General features: G+C 46.5%; 1 protein-coding gene across 1 annotated transcript in view; it reads left to right on the forward strand.

Moving 5' to 3' along the window:
- Positions 1-1805: 1805 nt before the first annotated feature.
- Positions 1806-22610, forward strand: part of cntn1a (contactin 1a) — a 29959-nt gene continuing 9154 nt past the window's right edge. The window contains exons 1-13 of the mRNA XM_080001938.1: positions 1806-1906; positions 4415-4590; positions 5052-5147; positions 5891-6097; positions 8829-8928; positions 10604-10785; positions 11338-11462; positions 12627-12744; positions 13358-13505; positions 15007-15134; positions 16117-16289; positions 17922-18045; positions 22176-22337. Coding sequence (XP_079858064.1) covers positions 1866-1906; positions 4415-4590; positions 5052-5147; positions 5891-6097; positions 8829-8928; positions 10604-10785; positions 11338-11462; positions 12627-12744; positions 13358-13505; positions 15007-15134; positions 16117-16289; positions 17922-18045; positions 22176-22337 — 1780 coding nt within the window. The 5' untranslated portion in view covers positions 1806-1865. The remainder of the gene's footprint in view (positions 1907-4414; positions 4591-5051; positions 5148-5890; positions 6098-8828; positions 8929-10603; positions 10786-11337; positions 11463-12626; positions 12745-13357; positions 13506-15006; positions 15135-16116; positions 16290-17921; positions 18046-22175; positions 22338-22610) is intronic.

A 22610-nucleotide genomic window follows, 5' to 3' on the forward strand; every position in this document is an offset into this window, starting at 1 on the left:
CCAGTAAGTAACCAGTATCACGTTCGATTTCTCCAACTTATAACAAACCAATTTTCATGCACGCCGCTTTCATGCACGAGACATGCACGGCCATTTCGCAAATTCCTTCTTCACAACGAGTCTCGGGGGAAATGGGAGCAATGAAGATGTAACGTAGTGTTTGTCCTGAGATGCACAAAACAATCTTCTTTTATCGCCATTTCAATATTCACTTCTTGCGCATGTGGCGGACCCCGCCACCAGCAACGGAGCCAGCATATAGAGGGAGCACATGCGTAACGCAAATACAAGTCATCTGACAGATTACCACTTTCATTAACCCGTAATCAATTTTGTAATGAATGCATTTCAATTCCAACTTTTGGAGTTTCTTGCCAAATCCAGACGGAAAGTTCTGGTTCTGGACAAAGCCTCTGGATTGAGGCATCTGATGTAGTCTATTTGAAATGTAACACACACACACACGCGCACGCGCGCATCATACACACACACACACACACACACACTTACATACAGACGCACACACACAAATACACAAACACACAGCGTACAGTTCACCCAGCCGTGCCATTTGTATTCGCAGTCCGGCACACACCTTCACAGGCCTGATCTGAGAGAATAATCAGCGTTGGAGAACATCTCTGCTCATTACTTATTCATGACCCTGCATTTTGTTGATGTCTTATTCATGGCTCGGCTTGTGATGTCTGTCTGTTTCAATGAGTAATTGGGGCTAATTGTATGTGTGTGTTGACAGTGTAAAAGGCAGATCAAACTAAATCAGGCATTTTCATCAAGGGGAGCGCTCTCTCCGGATTTGGCTTTATGAATACGAGGCAGAATGGAGAACGCGGTATTATCATCTCAAGTAGGTTAGGCCTATGCAGTGAAAATATTATTTCTTCTTTGGGATTTGGATTTCGGATCCGCTCCTGATCATAGTATAACCATCAGCACAGGATGAGTGTGTTTGTGTACCTTTTTAAAGCGGGTATCCGGTTTATTTCGCTTGGCGTTATGATCATCCTGAGAATTAAGCTCATATTTTTGATCAGTAGATGAGTAGGAGTCTGAATTATTGTGGTGATGCTCAATAAAGCATTTATTTTGGTTACAGAACTCTGAATTTAACACATTGACGGCTTTCAACGCAAGGCAAGGATGTGTGTTTCTGTGCATTGGGTATATATATATATATATATATATATGTATATATATATATATATATATATATATATATATATATATATATTTATATATTTATATATTTATTTATATATTTATTTATATATTTATATATATATATATATATATATATATATTTATATATTTATATATTTATATATATATATATATATATATATATATATATATAGTATTCGTAAAAATGTTTGTGATCATTTATATTATATCATAATATCAATTATCACAATCATTTTTACGAATACTGTGACTGTAATTTGACAATATTTTGGGGATGACAATTTGACTGTTGATGATTTCAGAGGATTACCACACACATTTGAGAAGCCATCAGTAGTAATGTGGATTTTTATCACTCAGCCATTGTGTTGGAATCCATGCCCCTCAGCCAGTTTGCCGTTCCTTCTCAACGCCCGCCATCCATTTACAAGCCATCGTCCTGTTTCTGCTGCTGACCCAGAACTGCCAGACAGAGGCAAAGGCCCCGACGACGCCCTGACAGTTGCTGTGTGTGTTCCCGACCCGGCGTGTTGCTTGTTTGTTATTTACCGGCGTATCGCCTGTCTCTCACGGCAGATGACGCCGCAGGTTACGGGCCGGTGTTTGAGGAGCAGCCGGTGGACACCATCTACCCCGAGGAGTCGCCCGAGGCCAAAATCGTCATGAGCTGCCGGGCCCGAGCCGACCCACCTGCCACATACAAGTAACATATGCTCTCATAACTACCCAGCATGCATTGCTACACACTGCATGGGCGGGATGCACGTTGTTTTAGGCAACACCCTCCCCCCCCCCCAAAGGACATAGAGCACGGTGTGAAGGACACCTATCATGACCTTGATGGACACCAGGGCTTCCAATGTGTGTGTGAGTGAGGCTGTTTGTTGTGTGTGCAGGACACTGCATCGTTTAGCTGATATGCAACACAATACCGAGCAATATATATAAATACAAACTCAAACATTTCTTGCTTAGTATCTCTTATAATAAATAATTAATATGAAGAAAAATGTAATATATATTTAAATATTTTTATATATCATTTAATAATTTCATATAAATAATATTGTATACATTATTTAATATATATATAACTAATATCTGATTGTCCTTATGATTAATTATATAATATATAGTATAATATAATATATCATTATATTTAATTATTAATTATATAATATATAATATATTATAATATTATATATTATATAATCAATAATTAGATAATTTATATATTATAATAAATAATATGTGTGTGTATATACTATATATATATATATATATATATATATACACAATGTAACTCACTTCCAATTGGCCATTGAATTATATTATTATAATGATTCAATGGCCAATCGGAAGTTACCTGTATTCTCCCACTACACATGGGGACGGAATGGGAACAAGGCAAAACAAAAGATACAATACAAATAATAAATTAAAATAAATGAATTATTTAATAATTGAGAACAATCGAAACGACAAGTTACAATTATACGTTCATCATATCTGAAGCCATAAATATGACCATACCTTACAAAACGGTTTCAGTTACTACCTCATGTCATAGTTAAAACTTGTTTTAATTATTCATATTTTCTACAGATGTTCGTTTTGTTTTCGTTGTCGTCCCCCCCCCCCCCCCGAGTCCGAAAAGCAGAAAATATGAAGCACGGCCAAACCCCAGACTATAATGAGAAGACATCTGCCGCCGCGTCTCCATCTCATCCCAGCGCTTTAAATTAAAAGCAGTGTGGCCGATCCGTTTCGATCTAGATGTAAATGCATGTAAATGACGCTGACCCACATCGTTTAAATCAGTTACAGTGTCAGGGAGCCAGGATCCGACACCAGGGCTGGAGAACACATCCGTCACGCTCAGGACTGGAGAACACATCCGTCACGCTTAGGACTGTAGAACACATCCGTCACGCTTAGGACTGGGTATTGTTTAAAATAAATGACAATACTAGTTCCAATACCAGTTCCAATACCAGTTCCTTAAAGTGATACTGATACCAATAAAGTACTTAATTCAATACCTTTTTGTTTCGTTATCATGTGAATGGAAGCTTTCAGTTGCGTAAAATTCCACCACTCCTGCCCATGCAAATTATTTTTACACAAATACATTTTGAAAGTGTTTGAAAAATATTCATTGAATAACAGTACAAAACTGGAAAATGAAGTACTCGTGCAGTGTCATTTTAAACAAACAGCCAGTACAGGAGGAATGAATACAGCGAGGAAAACCTCTTTCACGGTCGTGAACATGTCCTCCAACAGACGGTTGTAGCTGCTGCTGCTGCGGAAGTGAACCAATCACACGTCGCATTAAATAGAAGAACGCTCGCTGTGATTGGCTGCGAGCTAAACCGTACAAATAGTCTTTTTTTTTTCCTAGATCTGGGTCCAAAAAGGATGGAATGCAGGTATCGTTTGGCTGGAGAACTTTCGACACTACTTAGTATTGGGTCATTTCAATCGATGGCCAAGCGAGAAGCTTCATCACTACTGTACTGAAACAACACGTCAATAAGACCATTATTACATTCCCTTCTTGCTTGAATGTACTGTGCAGTGGCAGAACCTGGTCCATTGTTTCTGTTCTATTGGTTTTCCTAAATTGTCACCTTTGGGTGAGACCACGGCTTCTCTTTCGAACAAAAAGTAGGATTTCCCACTAAAAGGCCTTGGACATTATTTCAGTACAAATTGTTATTCAAAAAATAAATAATGGAAATGAACTTTTTTGTTGCAAGATCAAAATGGCAAGGCTGTAACAATCCATCATATTTGTCAGTTTGAGACGGAATAGCAGCCCGGGGAATGAAAGGTTCGAATTGAATTCCGTCAAAACCATTTTGTTTTGGTGGAATGCAAAGAGCAAATCGGTCAAATTGAATATGAATTGGGCCTTGGCCTTTTTTTTATTTTATTTTTTTTCCCCCCTTCCTTGGCATTATTTTCAGTTAGTGATTCACTCGTTCACTCGCTCGCCCACTCTTTTGCCGGAGTGACTCACAACTCGCGACTCATTTAGATGATAAGTTCGCCGCGAACGACTCGTTACTAGACTATGAGTAAGCTACAACAACAAGCACAGTTCTATGGGTTTGTGACGTGCTTAGGGGTTAAATGTATGTATGTATGTATGTATTTAAATGTACGAAGCGTGCAGGATGATGCCCAGCCTTGCGTTTCCCTGCAGGTGGATCCTGGACGGCTCGGACGTGGTGGTGGAGGCGAGCGGTCACTACAGCCTAGTGGGGGGAAACCTGGTGATCGGCAACCCACTCAGGGACAAGCACCTGGGGAAGTACGCCTGCGTGGCCTCCAACCGCCTCGGCGCCGTCATCAGCCGCGAGGCGTCCGTCCAATTCGGATGTGAGTGACACACACACACACACACACACACACACACACACACACACACACACACACACACACACACACACACACACACACACACAAACACACACAGTCTCACAGCTTCTCATAAGGGGATTTGACCCGCAGTGTGTTCGTCATGCATTCTTAGGAGAGCTGGGAGTGAGGGGGAATGATGCTGTGCTGGAAGTTCAGTTTGCACATGGTCCGGCTTTATGTCGCTGGCGTGACCAATTCAATTTCCTAATATAAACGGCTGTGGGGCGGGGTGTGAGGGATCTCTGAGGTTTTCTGGATATTTTGGATTAGTTAGATGCTCGCGCATGGCTGTCGAGCCATGCGGGAGCCCGCTGAAATGTGCACCCCGTCTCTGATTTCTTTGATTCTCCCGTGTCGCTTCACCATCTCTCTCTCTCTCTCTCTCTCTCTCTCTCTCTCTCTCTCCCTCTCTTTCTCAGACCTTGATTTCTTCTCATCAGAGGAGAGGGAGGCGGTGCATGTGAAAGAGGGACAGGGGGCCGTTCTGCTCTGTGCTTCTCCACCACACTACCCAGGTATATTATATATAGAATATATTTTCATTTTATATATTTATATTATATTATATTATATTTATAATTTACGCCCACCAGTGTCTATTCATAAAACCAGTTCTTGCCCTATCGCCTCCTGCAATGTGTGTGCGCTCATATGTTAAGATGAACCGACGCCCCCTATTGGTCAGGGAGTGCACTGCCCCCTTGGATGCTCTCCATGGTCTTAATGAGATAAGGCTGCACGCAGGATTGTGGATAATACGTACGCTCATTAACCCTGAGCTGTGTTTGTCATTCCTACGGTGGGAGAAAATGAACGTTTCATCCTGCATCTCAGCTTTCCCTTTTTGTTTTGATTGAATAGGTCATTTCTCCGAATTGCTATATACCGTGTTCTTTTTCTCTTTTTTAAATGTTTTTGTTGTTGTTTTTGTTGTGTTTGATGTGGTTTTAACACAGAAATACTGCACTTTTCGAATTGGTGCTCATGCAAATTCTCCAAACGGCACCGATCTGAAACCATGGTTACCTTGCTATGCTATAAGTATCTGTCTGGTCTTTTTCTAAACCAGCCCAAGTGGATTAGAGGTGATCCTTCTAAAGGTTAATGCATGCCTCTCCCCCTCCACACCAGAGAAGGGACCCTTCATTTTTCTTTCAACCGTATTTACAATATTCAAAATGAGCCCGATATGAGGTTGATCCTCGAGCCGTCCGTGTTGATTGACAGCCTGTGCGCGGGCACTTGTCTCCCCGTGCAGCCGAGCTGTCGTTCCGGTGGATGCTGAACGAGTTTCCCACCTTCATCCTCCCCGACACGAGGCGCTTTGTCTCCCAGATCACGGGCAACCTCTACATCTCCAAGGTGGACCGCTCGGACAGCGGCAACTACTCCTGCTTCGTCACCAGCCCGTCCATCTCCAAGAGCGTCTTCTCCAAGTTCATCCCTCTCGTGCCCCTCGCCGAGCGTAAGTACCCGCCGTCCCGGTCCTGGTCACTGGGGGGGGTCTTCTCCAGCGCAGGGACCCTTCCAGGAACCAGGATCCTCAACTCCAGCGCTTAGGAACTCGGGCGTTCTTCCATAGGAGGAACTTGGTCCGGAAACTGAAGACCCCGCAAGCGAGGCCCCAGCGGTTTCCTCCCCTCTCGGGAACCACTGGGGCGAAATTTGTAGAACTGAAAATCCGGCTTCAGAAAGTCAAATTCCACTCCGGTATTTGAAGTCGGCCGTGTAGATTTTGCGGCTCAGCATCGACCTAGAAGTCCAACTAAAGAGTGGACTCTGCTGGAGCTGGATTCCGTGTACGGATGGACTTTACAAGCCTGGAATTCTCCACCCCTGCTGATCGTCAAAGCACAGCAACCGCCATTTTTTAGATACCGGTAACCGGCTGATTTGACACTCGCTGCTTATTCGTAGCACTCGCCTTCCCTCGGTACTTTTAATCCGTAAACGCAATCGGAACGCTGGAACGCTGTCCCTGCGTTGCTGTTGTTGCAGCCATGACTGGGGACTCTTTTGGGGAGCGCTCAGGTCCCTGCTTCATAAGGTTTCCGGCTCTAAATGGTTCCTGATTGAGTTGCCGTGCTTTGGAGGAAAAAGCCGCTATTTGCCCGTTGAGTCCCAATTTTCTCCTCCTCTGCGTTAATATTTGATGAGGTGATGCTTGTTTGTGTTCCCCAACACGCCTCCTTGTTCCTTTAATTGTACAAACCTACATAGCAGCTCTCACAGAAACAACAAACATTTCTGTGCATGTGAATTTCGGAGCATTGGATAGAGTATTTGCGGTACGGCGCGAAGATTGGGATTCCAAGCGTTCGTTTACAATAAATACAACGGGAGGATTAAAGTTGGACTGTGGGGAAACTCCCTCTCTGGCTGTCGTCAAGGCGGCCGGCAGTAGAAAGGTTTGAAATGGTCGGGTCGAAATAATTGAATCTAATACGTCTGGTGTGGAAAAAACATTCCTTTACTCCAATATATGGGTGCAGTTAAAACAGTGTTTTAGATTCAGAAAAAGGAAATCGGCGGCTCCATCGCACTTTCAGACGACTAATTGGAGAATTACCATAGCGTCCCTCACAAAAAGGATGACAGCGACTCTGCCGCGATAAATTGGATTGATTTTGTTCCCCGCCTCACTACTGTGGAAGCCTTTCAGGTTATATTCTTCTTTTATTTTATCTTTTAAAAGAAAGAGTTATCCCACTGCCGCTTACTGCACTTGAATTGGCTCCCAAACCGCTTGCTGTCTGGAGAAATTCTCGAAAACAGCCGAAAGGCCGCGGCATGCTGCTGAAGGGCACGGCCGGCCTGCCGCGGAGAATCTCCAAGAAAATCGAAAAAGTGTCCAGGAATGGAGGCCCCAAACTGAACCGCTGACCTTTGTGTATATACTGTTTGTGTGTGTGTGTGTGCGTGCGTTGGCTGGGCCCAGAGAAAGAAGGACAGAACTGTTCCGTATCTTCTCCTGCTTCCCTCAGTGGGCTTCCGAGGGTCCATCAGTTATTCTGGTCTCTGTGTAAAATGTAAGATCGCACCAAACCCGGAGCCCCCCGCCGAGCGCCTCTACCCCAAATTCCATCAGTTTACGTATCCAGGGTGGTGGGTGAGCGTCTATTTTTGTGCAATATCAGAGAAGTAAAACTTATTTGGTTTTGTGCATCAAGAGGTAAAAGTTTAAGTTCCATAGGCGGTGCATTTAGTCTTACACGCGGTGAAGTAATGACTGCCAGATGTACGGATGTCCCGACGGTTCACTGTTGAAACGTCGGCAATTAAAAATAATTGCTGCTTGTCCTGCACTGAGCTCCTCCCGGAGTCCTCACCTGCGGCCGGCGCTTTGTGAGTTGCGGTCAGGCTGCAGTGCGGCGGGGTGAGAGCTAACGGGTGCTTTGGACGCTTAATATCCGGCTATTCAGGCCGGAATAGGTTCTGTTGTGTTTAAGGTATAGTCAGCTTGTCTTTGCAGCCTTCCATAACCAGGGCACAATAATAACAGTTGCCACGGACAACCAGATTTGGGCCATTTGTCAACCATCTCCTGCGGTCTGGTTTCCCTGTTGTCAACCACTTTTCACACGTTAAATTAATAAATTAAATAAATTCAACTATTAGAATAATAATATTAATATTATTATTATTATTATTATTATTATTATTATTAATAATAATAATAATAATAATAATAATAATAATAATAATAGTAACCATGGAAAATTACTTATACTGATGCATTGACTTGAAAAAGGTGATAATATTGAAAAGGTGGATTATAACCATATTGCTTCATTATATGGGTTACCTATGCAAAATTATTTAAATTTGGCAACCATGTTATCTTATCTCAACAAACAGGTGATGCATGGTTGGAAACCATGAGTTAAACTGACACTTAACTAAAAGTTAGTGTCAGTTCTTGACAACTATTGATTCTTGGTTCCGTGTGTGTGTGTGTGTGTGTGTGTGTGTGTGTGTGTGTGTGTGTGTGTGTGTGTGTGTGTGTGTGTGTGTGTGTGTGTGTGTGTGTGTGTGTGTGTGTGTGTGTGTGTGTGTGCCTGTTCGATCTGTTCAGTCCTGAGGGTGTTTACCAGAAGTACTGTGAACCCGAGCAGGTTAAAAACAACTTTTCTTTGGAGTTTATTTTGACCAGGTGAGTGACTTAATGTCTTTGGTTTGTTTATCTTCCCTTCCAGGTCCGATCAGGAAGTATCCCGCCGACATCAAAGTCAAGTTCCCAGACACAACCGCTCTCCTGGGACACAACATCACCTTAGAATGCTTCGCTTTGGGAAAGTAAGCCAAGCCTTTGGGAGAGCAGAGCTGAATGCCAATGTCAGATTGAACTCTTTTTTTATATATATATATATAGTTATAAACACTGATCAGACACAACTTTCAAACCACCTGCGTAACATTGTATAGGTCGCCTTCGTGCTGCCAAAATAGCTCTGACCCGTGGAGGCATGGACTCCACAAGACCTCTGGAGGTGTCCTGTGGTATCTGGCACCAAGACGTTAGCAGCAGATCCTTTAAGTCCTGGAAGGTTCCAGGTGGGGCCCCCATGGATCGGGCTTGTTGTTCCAGCACATCCCACAGATGCTCCATTGGATCGGACCCAAACCCCGCCCATCCACATGATGGAGAAGAAAACATGATTCATTAGACCAGGCCACCGTCTTCCATTGCTCCGTGGTCCAGTTCTGATGCTCACATGTCCATTGTAGGTGCTTTCAGCGGTGGACAGGGGTCAGCATGGACACTCTGACCGATCTGTGGCTACATAGCCCCATAGGCAAGCTGTGATGCACTGTGTGTTCTGACACCTTTCTATCATAGCAGCATTAACTTTTTCACCAATTTGTGCTACAGTAGCTCTTCTGTAGGATCAGACCAGACGGGCTGGACTGCCCTCCCCACGTTCATCAATGAGCCATGGGCGCCCATGACCCTGTCACCGGTTCACCGGTTGTCCTTCCTTGGACCACTTCTGGTAGGTATTAAACACTGCATACCAGGAAAACCCTACAAGACCTGTCGTTTTGGAGATGCTCTGACCCAGTCGTCTAGCCTTCACAATTTGGCCCTTGTCAAAGTGGCTCAGATCCTTACGCTTGCCCATTTTTCCTGCTTCCAACACATCAACTTCAAGAACTGACTGTTCACCTACTGCCTCATATATCCCACCCCTTGACGGGTGCCACTGGAACCAGATGATCAGTTATTCACTTCACCTGTCACTGGTTTTCATGTTGTGTATATGCATTGTGCCACTGATATTAGCCATAAGATACATTTAGATGTGTTGACTTTGGTGGTAAAATACAACGTTAATTTGCTTTCAGCATTAGAATTGGTCTTACCACGCCCCAAATGATGTCATCAACATTGAGTGAGACTTTTTGAAGTCTTATTCTGACTGGTGGTGTGCTGGGTATTATACGTATATTCCACAGAGTAGCACATACTGTGAGTTCTACTGCTGCAGCTGCTACAAGATGATTAAAAAGTTGATGTGAAAGCCTGAAAGTCAAAAAGAAATGACACAACATACGATAATATAAGATAAGACAACATCATAACATGACAACAACACATAACAAGTGGATTTACCACATTTAAATGATGAATGAGTTCTAACATGAGAAAAACCCTTATAAGTTCAACTGAGAGGAATTGCGTCTTGTGACCAGGTGGAATGTCCACAAGCCAAAAAAACATCCTGTCTAGCTTTAAAGTGGTCCACTCCAAACCATAAGATCATTATTTTCTTCGTCACTTGAGGTGCCGGGGATCATTTTTCTTCCGGTTACAACACGAATAATCTCATGGATTAGCACTTTCATAACTCTCTTCCCAACACGCACTGTAACCATGGAGACGCACGGTAAACACTAAACAGGGCAGCTTGATCAACGGTGTCACGGCGAGGTGGTCGGCGTCTTATCCCGGTTGCCGCCTCATCCCCAGCCCCATCCCGGAGATCCGCTGGAAGAAGGTGGACGGCGAGCTGCCGCCCAGCCACGAGGTGAGCAAGGCGGGCGCCAACCTCTGCCTGTTCAACGTGCAGTACGAGGACGCCGGCACCTACAAGTGTGAAGCCATCAACTCCAAAGGGAAGGACTACCACACCGCTCACCTCTCCGTGGAAGGTACGGCGATACTTACGTCTCAGTTTTTCCCGCCCCCTGGTAGGATTTAAACGGGGGCTGGATCGTGGCATGTCCTTTGGATGCCAGGCTGACATACTGGAGGTCTGAGACCCAAGAGCTATATCAAACATGTCAGACATTAAACAGTTGAAGAAAGGGTCGTGCGTTATTCCTATTCCTATTATTACAGAAACAAGTGGAAAGATATCCTAGTGCTCATATTTTTATATAAAGAACCATGTGCTCAAAGTCGCTGTTGTGTGAAAGCACTGGATGAGATCAGTATTCCACATACTCGATATGGAATTCAGAAGAGGTGTCAGTAGTGGAACGGTGGTACAGCTCCATCCCTCCATTTAGGGATGGACTCTTGTTTTGATGCCTTCTATGATTTATTTACCTCCTCCGCAGACTGTGAAGCTTTATGCCTCTGGTATCACTCCAGATCATATTTTATTCAGCGGGTCTTTTTATTTATTTTTTTTATTTATTTTTTTTCCTTCCCGAAACATTTTCTGGGCAAACAGTGAAACCTTGATCTCTTTGTCACAGCGTTTCCTGAATGGAGCGAGCGCATCAACAGCACGGAGAGAGACATCAGCAGCGACTACACCATGTCCTGCGTGGCCAGCGGCAAACCCAGACCCCACGTGCGCTGGCTGAAAAACGGCCGTCCGGTAATCACTCAAAGAAATAAATATTACTCCCCATTATACTGGAGTTGTAGTTCCGATTTTAGTGAGTTTATCCTTGTTTCTATGCTCGCTAGATCATGCAGAACGTAGGGAGGTTTCCGCCTCCCACCAGGAGCTCAATGAAAGTGATGGAGGACAAATCCACAATCTGCCTCCAGTGTAAAAGCTCACCACGCACTTCAGCGTCTCGACAATTGAAAAAAAATTATTTATCTACGCGTCTCAAAGTTGGCTTTGAAAATCAAGAAAGGAATAGTTCGCATTTTTAAGAACGTATCCCTGTTTTATACCCTCCCCTGATGTAGTATGTAGGTGGGCTTCAGCCTTTTCTCCAGACTGGACACTCGGCCCCATACTGCCCCCAGGAGTTCAATGCAAGTAATGGGGGACACATCCGCAATCCGTGCAGCTCTCTCCACATTTCAGGCAAAACCATCACGATGCCACAGCAGTCTGACATGGCAACTTTGAGGAGTTATCTAATAAATTAATTTGGTTTTAGTTCAAAATAAGTTGTTTTCTGGCACTATTTCCATCGCTGCGCCGCCGCACCGGTGTGAACTATTCCGCCTCCGAACCATCCCCTCTAAACCGAGCCTTTTTCTACTCCTCTCAGACAACGGGAACGGCGGCACACCGCGTAAAGCCTGTTGTACATTATCTCCGTCATCCAGGCGGGTCCCCGGGAATAGAAGCTGCTCGCTCTGCGCAGCAACCAGGGCAATCGGAGCGGCGCCGCCCTGACAGTTCGCTGGCACCGGGGGGGACTCGCGGTGCACCGTGTCTCGCTAGAAAGCACCGCCGGGTTCTGAGCGGGTGCCAGGGTGCGTTGCGTAACCCTCCGTACTCGCAACTGTCACAGGGCCCCGAGACACCCCGGGGTGGGGTGGGGTTGGGGTGGGCTTGTTTGATGTGGCGCGGCTGTGAGATACATCATTATGCATTAATGAGCCCTTCTCCCTTAAATGAAACAATCCTCGCTCTGAGTCCTGTCACCCGCGGTGCTACGGGCGCGATCAGACGACGGATGCATTCTGATCTGGTGCCAGCGCGGGCTGAGATGCTAAATTTAGCCATTATTACACCTAGGCTGCTTTACACTACCCTTGTTTTTGCTTTTCTTTTTTTTTCTTTTTTTTTTTACAGTATCACAAAAAAGAGATGCGGTTCGGCAGCCTGACGTTTGATGATTCAGGGATGTACCAGTGCATAGCGGAAAACCGCCACGGGGCCCTCCACGCCAACGCTGAGCTGCGCGTGATCGGTGAGTGCACCAAGTATTAAAAGGTCACGTTAGAAGCTGACTAACTGTTTCTCATTAGAATATATGCCGAGCACTGTGTTAGATTTTATGAATAATGAGTTCCAGTTGTCTTTTTGGGTTCCAGTTGGCTTTTTTCTGAAAAAAAAAACAACCCAAAAATAAACAAAAAAAAAAGCTTTGGCCCTCCAGACAATGTGACATGCACAGTATGTACTAGAACAGGCGTTCCCAAACTTCTTAATGTCGAGGCCCCCTTGGCAAACTAAGCTCTTAAAAAAAAATAAAAACACCAACAACAATCTACCAAATCCATCATTAGTGAGGTTGAAGTATACTGTATGCATACACTGTATATACTGTATTTTTACGTCAAAACATACATACATTTTTAAATATTATTGAAAAAAAAATACAAAAGTATTGAATGTATTTATTTGATATTGAGGAAAAAATGTGAAAAGAAAAGATATAAAAAAAATATGAAAATGAATCATTTTGCTTGCACCTTCGACATGCATTTTCATGGATGTCAAAGGTGCAATACATTTATTCATACACGTGATGCATATTCTAGTGATCACTGTGATGAATTATCCACGCTGGCCTTTCCCAGAGTGCGCCCCCACGTTCCAGCACAGTCCGGTGCAGACGGTCCTGGGGGCCAAGAACGGCCGCGTGGTCATGGAGTGTCGGCCTAAAGCGGCCCCCAAGCCCAGCTTCTCCTGGAGCAAAGGCACCGAGCTGCTGTCCAACTCCACCAGGTGGGCTGTCTTCCCCCGATGTCGCCTTCGTCCTCCTCCCGCGGCACGTCCGCGTTGAACGGCCGTCCGAGCCGTTATCGGCCGGGACGGATGTCGGTTTCGGTTTTCTTTGTTTTCTTCTCTGAAACGAAGAACTGTAATGTGGTTATTGTACACCTCATCTTTGGAATGTGAAGCATGTCAACAACAAGGCCCGCGCGTGATGCCGTGGGGGCAAGGGGAACGCGGGGCGGCGGTAGAAAGCCCGGCTCGGATCCTCTCATTGTGCGCCTCGAACGCAGCGCCGTGAACTGCTCGGCTCCGCCCTGACACCGTGACATTAAGCGCATTCCAAATCTCCTCAGCCCAAACGGGCTAGCTTTGTAAGCCCAAAGGGTTGTGCTCCTTGCTGACAAGCCAAGCCTAATCTCTAAGCACCCCCGACCTCTCACACACACACACACACACGCGTGCGCACACACAGAACACACTCTGGCTCCCACAGAGCAGCGCATGCGGAGCAGCGGCAGCAGGTGAATTTCTATGCCACATCTTCCCCCCGCGCGCTTTCCTCAGGCAGCCGGGAGGCTGGCGGCGTGCACGTCGAGGCGTCACGCTGGCTGCCGTGATTGCTGCCTGTCGTGCATGACAATAAATACGTCGAGGGAAAAGAGTCGGGCGTTGTCGCCTCGAAAAGCAAAACTTTTGTTCCGTGTTTTGTTTGACAAAGTAGCATCGGGTTCAGCCTCGTTGACTGTATTATTTTCATTCGCCCCTATACTGCTCGTGCATCATACATCATACATCATACGTCATACGTCGCGCGTCATATACGTTACGCGGCTCTGTGGAATACTCAATTCTGATCGGTCGATTGCTGCGACCAGCGGTCTGTTATTCCTGGAATAACACTAGCGTGTGGCGCCACCTGTTGACGGCACATAGGTTCACAGGTGTGTCCTTAATAACAGCGAATACGTTCGTCGTATGCAGGGGAAAAGGATTATTCATTACGGCAAATAGTCACTGCGCCGTGGACAATTTTTCCGAGCGGAAGCTGTTAAACTAGGCGTACGAGTTATAAAACCATTTCAGATCACTATTCTGTGTCCATGTATTCATAAATTATAAGTGGGATAATGTAGAGCCAGCCGCTCATTATGGATAAATAACCCCCTTTCAGATTGAGCCAGTTGGGGGTTATTTTGTGTTGATGACCCGCGCATTATCCCATAAATAACACATGACAATACAGCATGCAAACAAACAGAACGTACGCCCTTATGTACCTTTCCAGAGTTCCTTTTCACTTCCTTTTCTTAGCCGTCGGGGGAACTAAGCCGACACGTGCTGAGCTTTCATCATCTTTCATCATCCGACACCCGCCGAGCTACAACATACATTAGTCTCCTGACCTTCGTGTTTTTTCCCCCTGAATATTTCATGGCTGGCGGCCGCGCCCCCCTCCCCTCCCACCCCCCGGGGGCCTCGGCGCGTGGTGACGTCTCTTCTCCTCCTTCAGGGTGTTCGTCTGGGAGGACGGCAGCCTGGAAATCCGCAACGTGACCCGGGCGGACGAGGGGAATTACACCTGCTTCGCCGAGAACGACCAGGGCAAGGCCAACAGCACGGGGTCGCTGTCCGTCACAGGCAAGCTGCGCTAGCGCCCCCCCACCCCTCCCCCCTGTTCCTGGACCCTGAGTTACATCCCCAAGAGCAGGTTCAGGGTCTGGGAGGGAGCCGCCGCTGCCGGACCGCCGGCCCCCCGCCCCGGTCAAGGCCACGGCCCCAGCTGGTTTGCTTTAGATTAAATGTGACAGGACGAGGCCTTGGTCTTACTCCCCCGTTAATGGAAAAAAGGTGAAGAGGCTGTTGACTTTGGAGGGTTTGGAACGACAGAGCGCAGGCACAAGGACTTTTGCTCCGCTACATTTCAGAGCACGTATCGCTGTGATATAATATCTATAATATCTCTTTTCACTCTTCATTTCAAACCGCGGGTCAAGCGAGTCAAGGCTACTTTGTCTAAAAAGAAACGAAAATCAAACTTCTCATCAACGACCAATCAGGTCCAGCTCCCTGTAAATGACGGACTTTATGCCGTGTTCCCGCCTCCTTTGTATAATCGACTTGGCATGACAAGTACTTTCAGTTTTAAATTTATTAAATACATTTAAGGGCAAGTACTTTTGACACCTTTACCAGAATATTTTTGTGTCTGGGTATTTGTACTTGACCCAAGTAAAATGTCTGAGCACTTCTTTCACCGCTGCTGGTTTGAGGGCTCATAGTTTTGTGTGTTGACTTTATTCTCACGGGCGGATGTAATGCGGCTCTTTACTGCCCCCCTCCGGCCACAATGTGCAAAATCCACACTTTTCCAGCCGTGTCGTGTTGTGTCGCCTGTCAACATTTTCCTTCTGCTGATAAATGACCAAGGCCTCGACAAATTCAGACCCCTCATCTGGAGCAGCCTCAACCAGATTAATTCATGAAGGCTCGGATCGACCGTCTCTCTCTCTCTCTCTGTCTCTCTCTCTCTCTCTCTCTCTCCCTTCATCTTCAACGGCCTCGTCGCTTCAAACCCGACTTCCCTGACCGCCCCCCCCCCCCCCCTTCTCTCCGTCCCCAGACGCCACCAGGATCACCTTGGCGCCCTCCAACGCCGACGTGACGGCGGGGGACAGCGTGGCGCTGCAGTGCGCCGCCTCCCACGACCCGTCCCTGGACATCACGTTCGTGTGGTCGCTGGACGGCCGCGTCATCGACGTGCACCGGGAGCGGCAGCACTACGAGCGCGCCGCGGTGAGAAGCCGGACGTCGCGGGGGGGGGGTGGCTTTCTTTCCGATGAATGTTCGCGTTCCGACCCGACCCGACCTCCACATCTGGAGTCCTTCCAGATCGAATCGTCTCTCGCGGGGGGAACATTCTGAGGTCACAGGCGCTTTTTTTTTTTTTTCCCCGGAATACCTGAAACGGATTTTCGGAATAGCTGCAACCCCCTAAGTGCCACGGCGGGGTTGCAGTTATTTAATTTATTTGTATGATATTATGAGGACAGACTAATGACGCTGGTATGAATTTAAGAGCAATTTCCCATACCATCCATCACCCGGGACTTGAAGGGAGCCCCGACCACAGACGTTGGTTTTGCATTTCGTCTCTGTCACTCCACCCACTGCTCCAGTGTCACGTCATAATTATGATTCATGAGCTCCTGTTCCCCTGCATAACGGTTATTTTCCATGAGGCTAAAACGGTAAGTTCCATTTTAATGTAATTTATGTGGTATCAGCAAAAGCCAATTTGTTCCAATCTGGGGACGAGTGAACTGCGGAAGTGTAAAGAGAGTTTCCATGAGGGTTTGACCTTGGTTTGGCCGCCCTCGCCGCGCTCCCTGGCCGCCGTCCCCTAATGAGACGAGAGTTAATAGCTCAAACTATTCCGGGTTCTGGTCTAATTGGAGGCTTCGGGTTGATATCTCACTCCCACTGGCCTCGCCGGGCCAAATTGGCGCCGCAGTAACTGGTTTGCTCGGGGCTAACAAGCGTCTGTGGCGCACGGCCGTGTGTTGAAGCCTGGAAACCACCGGAGGGTTTGCACATGTAACGGATGAGTTTAAAGAGTTTTTGGTTCACTTATGAGGACAAACAGACTCATATGACCAGTGTGTATTGGGAACGAACTAAGCCCGAGACTCTTGTCAGGACTACCGATGTGAGCAGCGAACAGATATTGCATTTCCTGCTGATACCACCATTTTGCTCTCGATTGAAAAAAAACAACTATATATTCATCTGTGTGGACATGTAAGCGCACATACGCAGTGTCTTTCAGTCGTTCATAACTCAAATTAAATTTAGCTTTAGAGCAGGGGTCTCAAACCACAAGCCTGGGGTTCAATTTTCTGCCAATTTAAGGTGGCCCGTTTATAATACGCTGTATACTGCATCTGGCCTACAAATACATTTTAAAATCATAATGCTAAATAATCCACACAATTTTCTTTAATGTTTTAGAATATGAAACAAAATAATATAGACTATAATAAAAAAATTAATCATGATTACATGTAAATTTTTAGGCAATTAAATTGTAATAATAATAATAACAAAATATATAAAATAAAAACAGTGACCTATGATGATGATAATAATAATAATAATAATAATAATAATAATAATACAAAATATATAAAATAAAAAATGTGACCTATGATGATGATATTAATAATAATAATAATAATAAAAAAGAGGGACAGTTCCACTTGACCAAAGACAACCTGGTCAGTGGCCCCCAGGTAATTGGCGTTTGAGACCCCTGCTCTGGATATGAAATATGAATATGAAAGATATGAACAATGAAACGTGTCCAGGAGCCTAAAAAACAGAGCAGAATGATTCACGGTGTGTTTTGTATTTTTTGTCTGGCTGCAGAACGGAAGCTCCAACGGCGAGCTGCTGATAAAGAATGCTCAGCTGCAGCACGGCGGCCGCTACGCCTGCGTGGCGCAGACGCCTGTGGACAACGTCACCGCCGCCGCCCTGCTGGTCGTCAGGGGTGAGTTATGCCCAAACACACACTGGCACATAAACACACACTCACGCAGGCACTAGGCTAGAGCTGTGTCAAATTCCGCCTAATCACCTAATGGCACCTATTTGAACTAACCGCAATTCTTCGGTGAAATCATGACGATTTTTACAAAATCGTGTTTCCACAATCACACGATTCCCTCCGGATTAAAATGACGTTTTTCGCAAATGTTATAATGAATAAAAGTTGAATTAGATGTACTTCCATGAGGTCGTTTTTGGCAAATTTACTGTCTACCCAGATTTTTATAAATGACAATATCAATAGATGACTCTTCTGCGATAGGTACTCTTACACTATTATACGCATATTTTGCATATAGATATCAATGACCATACACCGCACATTATTAAATAAAGTGTGTGATAGATGCGATCAGGTGTATGGGGAGCCTGCGAAGACATTCCGAGAAGGCTATACAACCACTTCCCAAAATACTGTTACGGGGAGCATTAAAGCCCAGCGTGTTTCAACTCGCCCCTGTTACGTTCTTGGTTTGCACTGGATGTCATTCCACATCGCTAGAGATGGATCATGGTGTGTATTTCTAGGTGTGTGTGTGTGTGTGTGTGTGTCCATGAGAGAGAGAGAGAGAGAGAGAGAGAGAGAGAGAGAGTTCACACTGATAGAGTGTTGAATGCTTGACATGTGTCCATCTCCGTATGTCTGACGCGGAGGCGGCCTCGCAGGCGGCCGCACCCGTCACGTGATCCGTTGTCGAGAGGGAACGTTCTATAAATAGAAACATTTAAACGCGTCCTGTCCAGGAGCAGCGCTGACAGCTGGGGAAAGAGAACGGAGGGTGGAGGATGGAGGACGGAGGACGGAGCACAATTCTTCTGGCTTTGCATCAACAAGCCCTGCACCACTAAGCTCCACGGGAAGGCTCGGGCTGGTTCCTCTGATAAACACTGTTTTAATCAACCTCTGAATTCGTGGAAATGTGATATTAAATATGGGCAGCACGGGTACATGTACCCACGGTTGCCCACTGTCTGTCCTGGGTTTATAGTATGATATCACACTATTCTCAATTTAGGGGAAATATATCTTGTATTTTTCACACGGACAAAAGTGATTACAAAAATCACGAGAATGATTTGTACGGGAAAGGGGAGAGATATCGGCCGTAGTCCCAGGGGTTCTCCTTTCATCAAAGCTCCGTTTTCTCTCTAATCAGACCAGACATCCGCTGCAATTCATCAAAATCAAACACTTTTCTTTTTTTTTTCTTTTTTTTTCTCTAAGCGTCCGGTTTTCAAAACCCATCTCTGATCAGTTTATCCAAACAAAGCCCTCTCGGGGCTTGTCCATTTAATGACTCAGCCGTGAGTCACCAACAGCCTCGCGCCACGGCCGCCGTCGCTCGAGCTCGTCTTGTGGACGAACAGAAAGGCTCGTTGAAATGCGATAGATCTCTCCGTCGGCCGCCGCGGACGGCTTGACAAGGAGCCGCTGATTTGTTGTGCGACGGTGTCTGGATATCGACATGTTGGAACTCGGCGCAGATGCACGCTGCACGACATGATGAGGATGATTCACCGTGTCTCAATGTTCCCCCTTAAAGGACCACACTGCTCCATTTTGGACTCGTCCCGGTTTGGGACTCTCAGCCTGCCTTACTTAAAGTGGTAATCCGTAACATTATTTTGTGGAAAAAAAATCCCGTGTTTAATGCATCATTTAGCTGGCACTTCTCCAGATACAGCCATTCATTGTATTAGCGTTTTGGATATGTTCCATCTATGCGTAGTTTCCAATGTTGGTGGCGGGGTCCGCCACGAGATGCGGAAGGCAAAGCAGTGGAGCGAGTTGTGGTCAGTAAACTCTCAACATGGATGAACTTTCACAACAACGAAAACAACAACAACAACAACAAAAAAAAACAGGAAAATATCCCCGCCACCTCAAGCGATAAAATAATTTTGCGGGGATAAACGTGGATGTTGAAAATAAAAATGAAAAGATAGTCAGTCATTCATGTTGAAAAGATCTGGAAAACCACCGAGTGAAACGGGAAACTTTCTCAAAAGGGGTGACTTCTTGCTTTTGCTTTGAATCCTGACGATCGGGAAAACAGGCCGGAAAAACAGAGCCGAGGCTCCGCGTGAACGTCCGCGTGATCTCCCGCCATCGTCGGCTCGTTTTTCCAGGTGCCATCCGTTCGGTAACAACGGCCTTGGTGCATTCGCTGTACACGGCCCGCGCCGTAGATGAACAACGGGCGCAGTGATGGGCGGGGGCGTGATCCCTTAACGCTTCCTGACGAGAGCAGGCCCTCGTGTGTGTGTGTATGTGGGGGGGGGGGACGACAAAGGATCCGTTCAGGTAGGAGCCTGAAAGCCGCACCACTCATTCAGCCGCCGCCGATCTGCGCTGCATCCTGAGTGTGTTGCCATTGCTCGGGGCGCCGACAGACGACCGGGTGAAATCACCGCCGCCGACCGCGGCGTTTCCCAGAGTGAAACCAAAACACATGCTCCGGGGGCCGATCCTAATGGAGCGCCAAATGCCAACGGTCGACAGCGGGGGGAGGACGTGAAGGGGAGATGAAAGACATCCATTTATCCCGGCAGATGAGGAAGCGGATCCTGATACACGAGCTAAAAACACAAGCTCTGCACCTGTAGATTGTTATTCGTGGGGGTGGGGGGCGGGGGGCAGTCACTCTGGTGTGAGCGCCGCGGGGTTTCGATGCGAGCGTGGCGTCGAGATGCAGCGGGGGGAAATGTTCCGGTCCCGCTGGATTCGTCTGTCGTGCGTTGTTTCCATCCCATTCATAAAAAAACAACAACAACAATCTGGGCGTTTGGCCTCTTTTATTTATTTATTTGTTTGTTTGTTTGTTTGTTTATTTTTTGCAGCGTCACTCAGTGTCTGCTGATCCCAGTGACGTCCGTGGAATTATCTGTAAGCGTTCTACCAGACCCCACCGCGACGCGCCGACGGCCACTCCGCCGCCCCTTTTAACTCGGAGGCGAGGCCGCTCCGGGCTCGTCCGGCTCTGACGGCCTAATCGCCTTAGTTCTCTCGGCTCGTATCCCGTGACAGACGCGGGAGGGAAATAAATCCCCGCCGATTTCTGAGGCCGACCCCGACGCTGTCTGGGGTTTCTATCAGGACATCTCCAGTGGGGGTGGTGGGGGTGGGGTGGCGCACACTCAGGCTAACTCAGTGCGTGTCACTGACCCGAAGCTCGACCGCTCTGGAGCCGTGGATCCGGAATACAGATGTCTCTGGAAGGGGGGGGGAGTCGAAACGCGTGGGGATTAATGTGTTGCGTGTGATGCGGATCAAACCCGCGCCTTTTGAGGGACGCGTGAAATGGATTTACAGCCGGGGCGGGGTTACGGGGGCCGAGGCATTTCCTACGCCGGCGTGAAAGAACGCGGAGCTCTATTTTTTTTATTTTTTTTTAATAACATCACTCTGAGCCTACGTTGCAAGAATAAAACTGCAACGCCTGTGATCTCGCTGACATTTTAAAACCAGCAGGCCGTGACTGTTCCTCATGTACGGACTCTGATCTGAGGCTCACACAGGCTGGGCCTGGATCTGCCACAATACTCTCGGGGCCATGTAGGTTAAAGTGGTAATCCGTGAAATTATTTTTCGGAATAAATATCCCATATCCGTTTGATTTTCATCCCATATTTATTTAGCAGCTACTTCGTAAGACATTAAGTGTATGTACTTTTTACATGTCTTTCTCCATATGGTGTTTCGATCGCTGGCATGGTGTGGCGGGGTCCGCCTTTGCGCGAGAAACGCAAGGCGGGCGCGGTGACTTTGATAAAGCAGCGTAGATAGCTGCGGTCGGTAAACTGCCGATATGGATGAACAAGAACAAAAAAACCGAGAGCGAAACCCCAAATCAATCAATAGGAGGAACGCAAACCTCAGGGGGGAAAATAGAGTGACGACTCCGGGTGAAGACGAGGGTAAACCTGGATGTCAGAAGAAGAAAAGAACCTTTCAGTCTCCAATGTAAATCTTGGACCCCCACCCCCTACACAGCCGATCTTATGGTTTCCCACTTTAAAAGGGTGCCCTCCTCCTCCTCCTCCTCCTCCTCCTCCTCCTCGTCTCACCAGGTCCTCCCGGTCCTCCTGGGGGGGTTCGAGTGGCAAATAAGACCGACAAGAGCGTGAGTCTCCAGTGGAGCCGCGGTGCAGACAACCACAGCCCCATCTCCAAATACACCGTCCAGTGCAGGGACTCCTTCTCGAAGGACGTCTGGAAGGACGCCACCACATGTGAGCAATCTCCCAGCCACCCACATAAACACTTGAATGCTAAACTACCTCTGCTTTTGTAATCATCCGGGGTCCCTTCGCGTGGAGATAGGCGGGCGGCTGCTCGGCGTGGCTTAAAGATGGGTGAAAATGTAATTTAGTGAGGCCACGGCCCCTGAGAATGTAGGAGTCTGTTCCAAAAAATGCATTTTTATTGTTATTCTTTGGATATTTTTTTGCCTATTTATTTATTTTATTTATTTCCCCCTTAAAGGTTGGCATTGTAAGATCAAA

The sequence above is a fragment of the Zeus faber genome (genome assembly GCF_960531495.2).
Source record: "Zeus faber genome assembly, chromosome: 6".
NCBI lineage: Eukaryota > Metazoa > Chordata > Actinopteri > Zeiformes > Zeidae > Zeus > Zeus faber.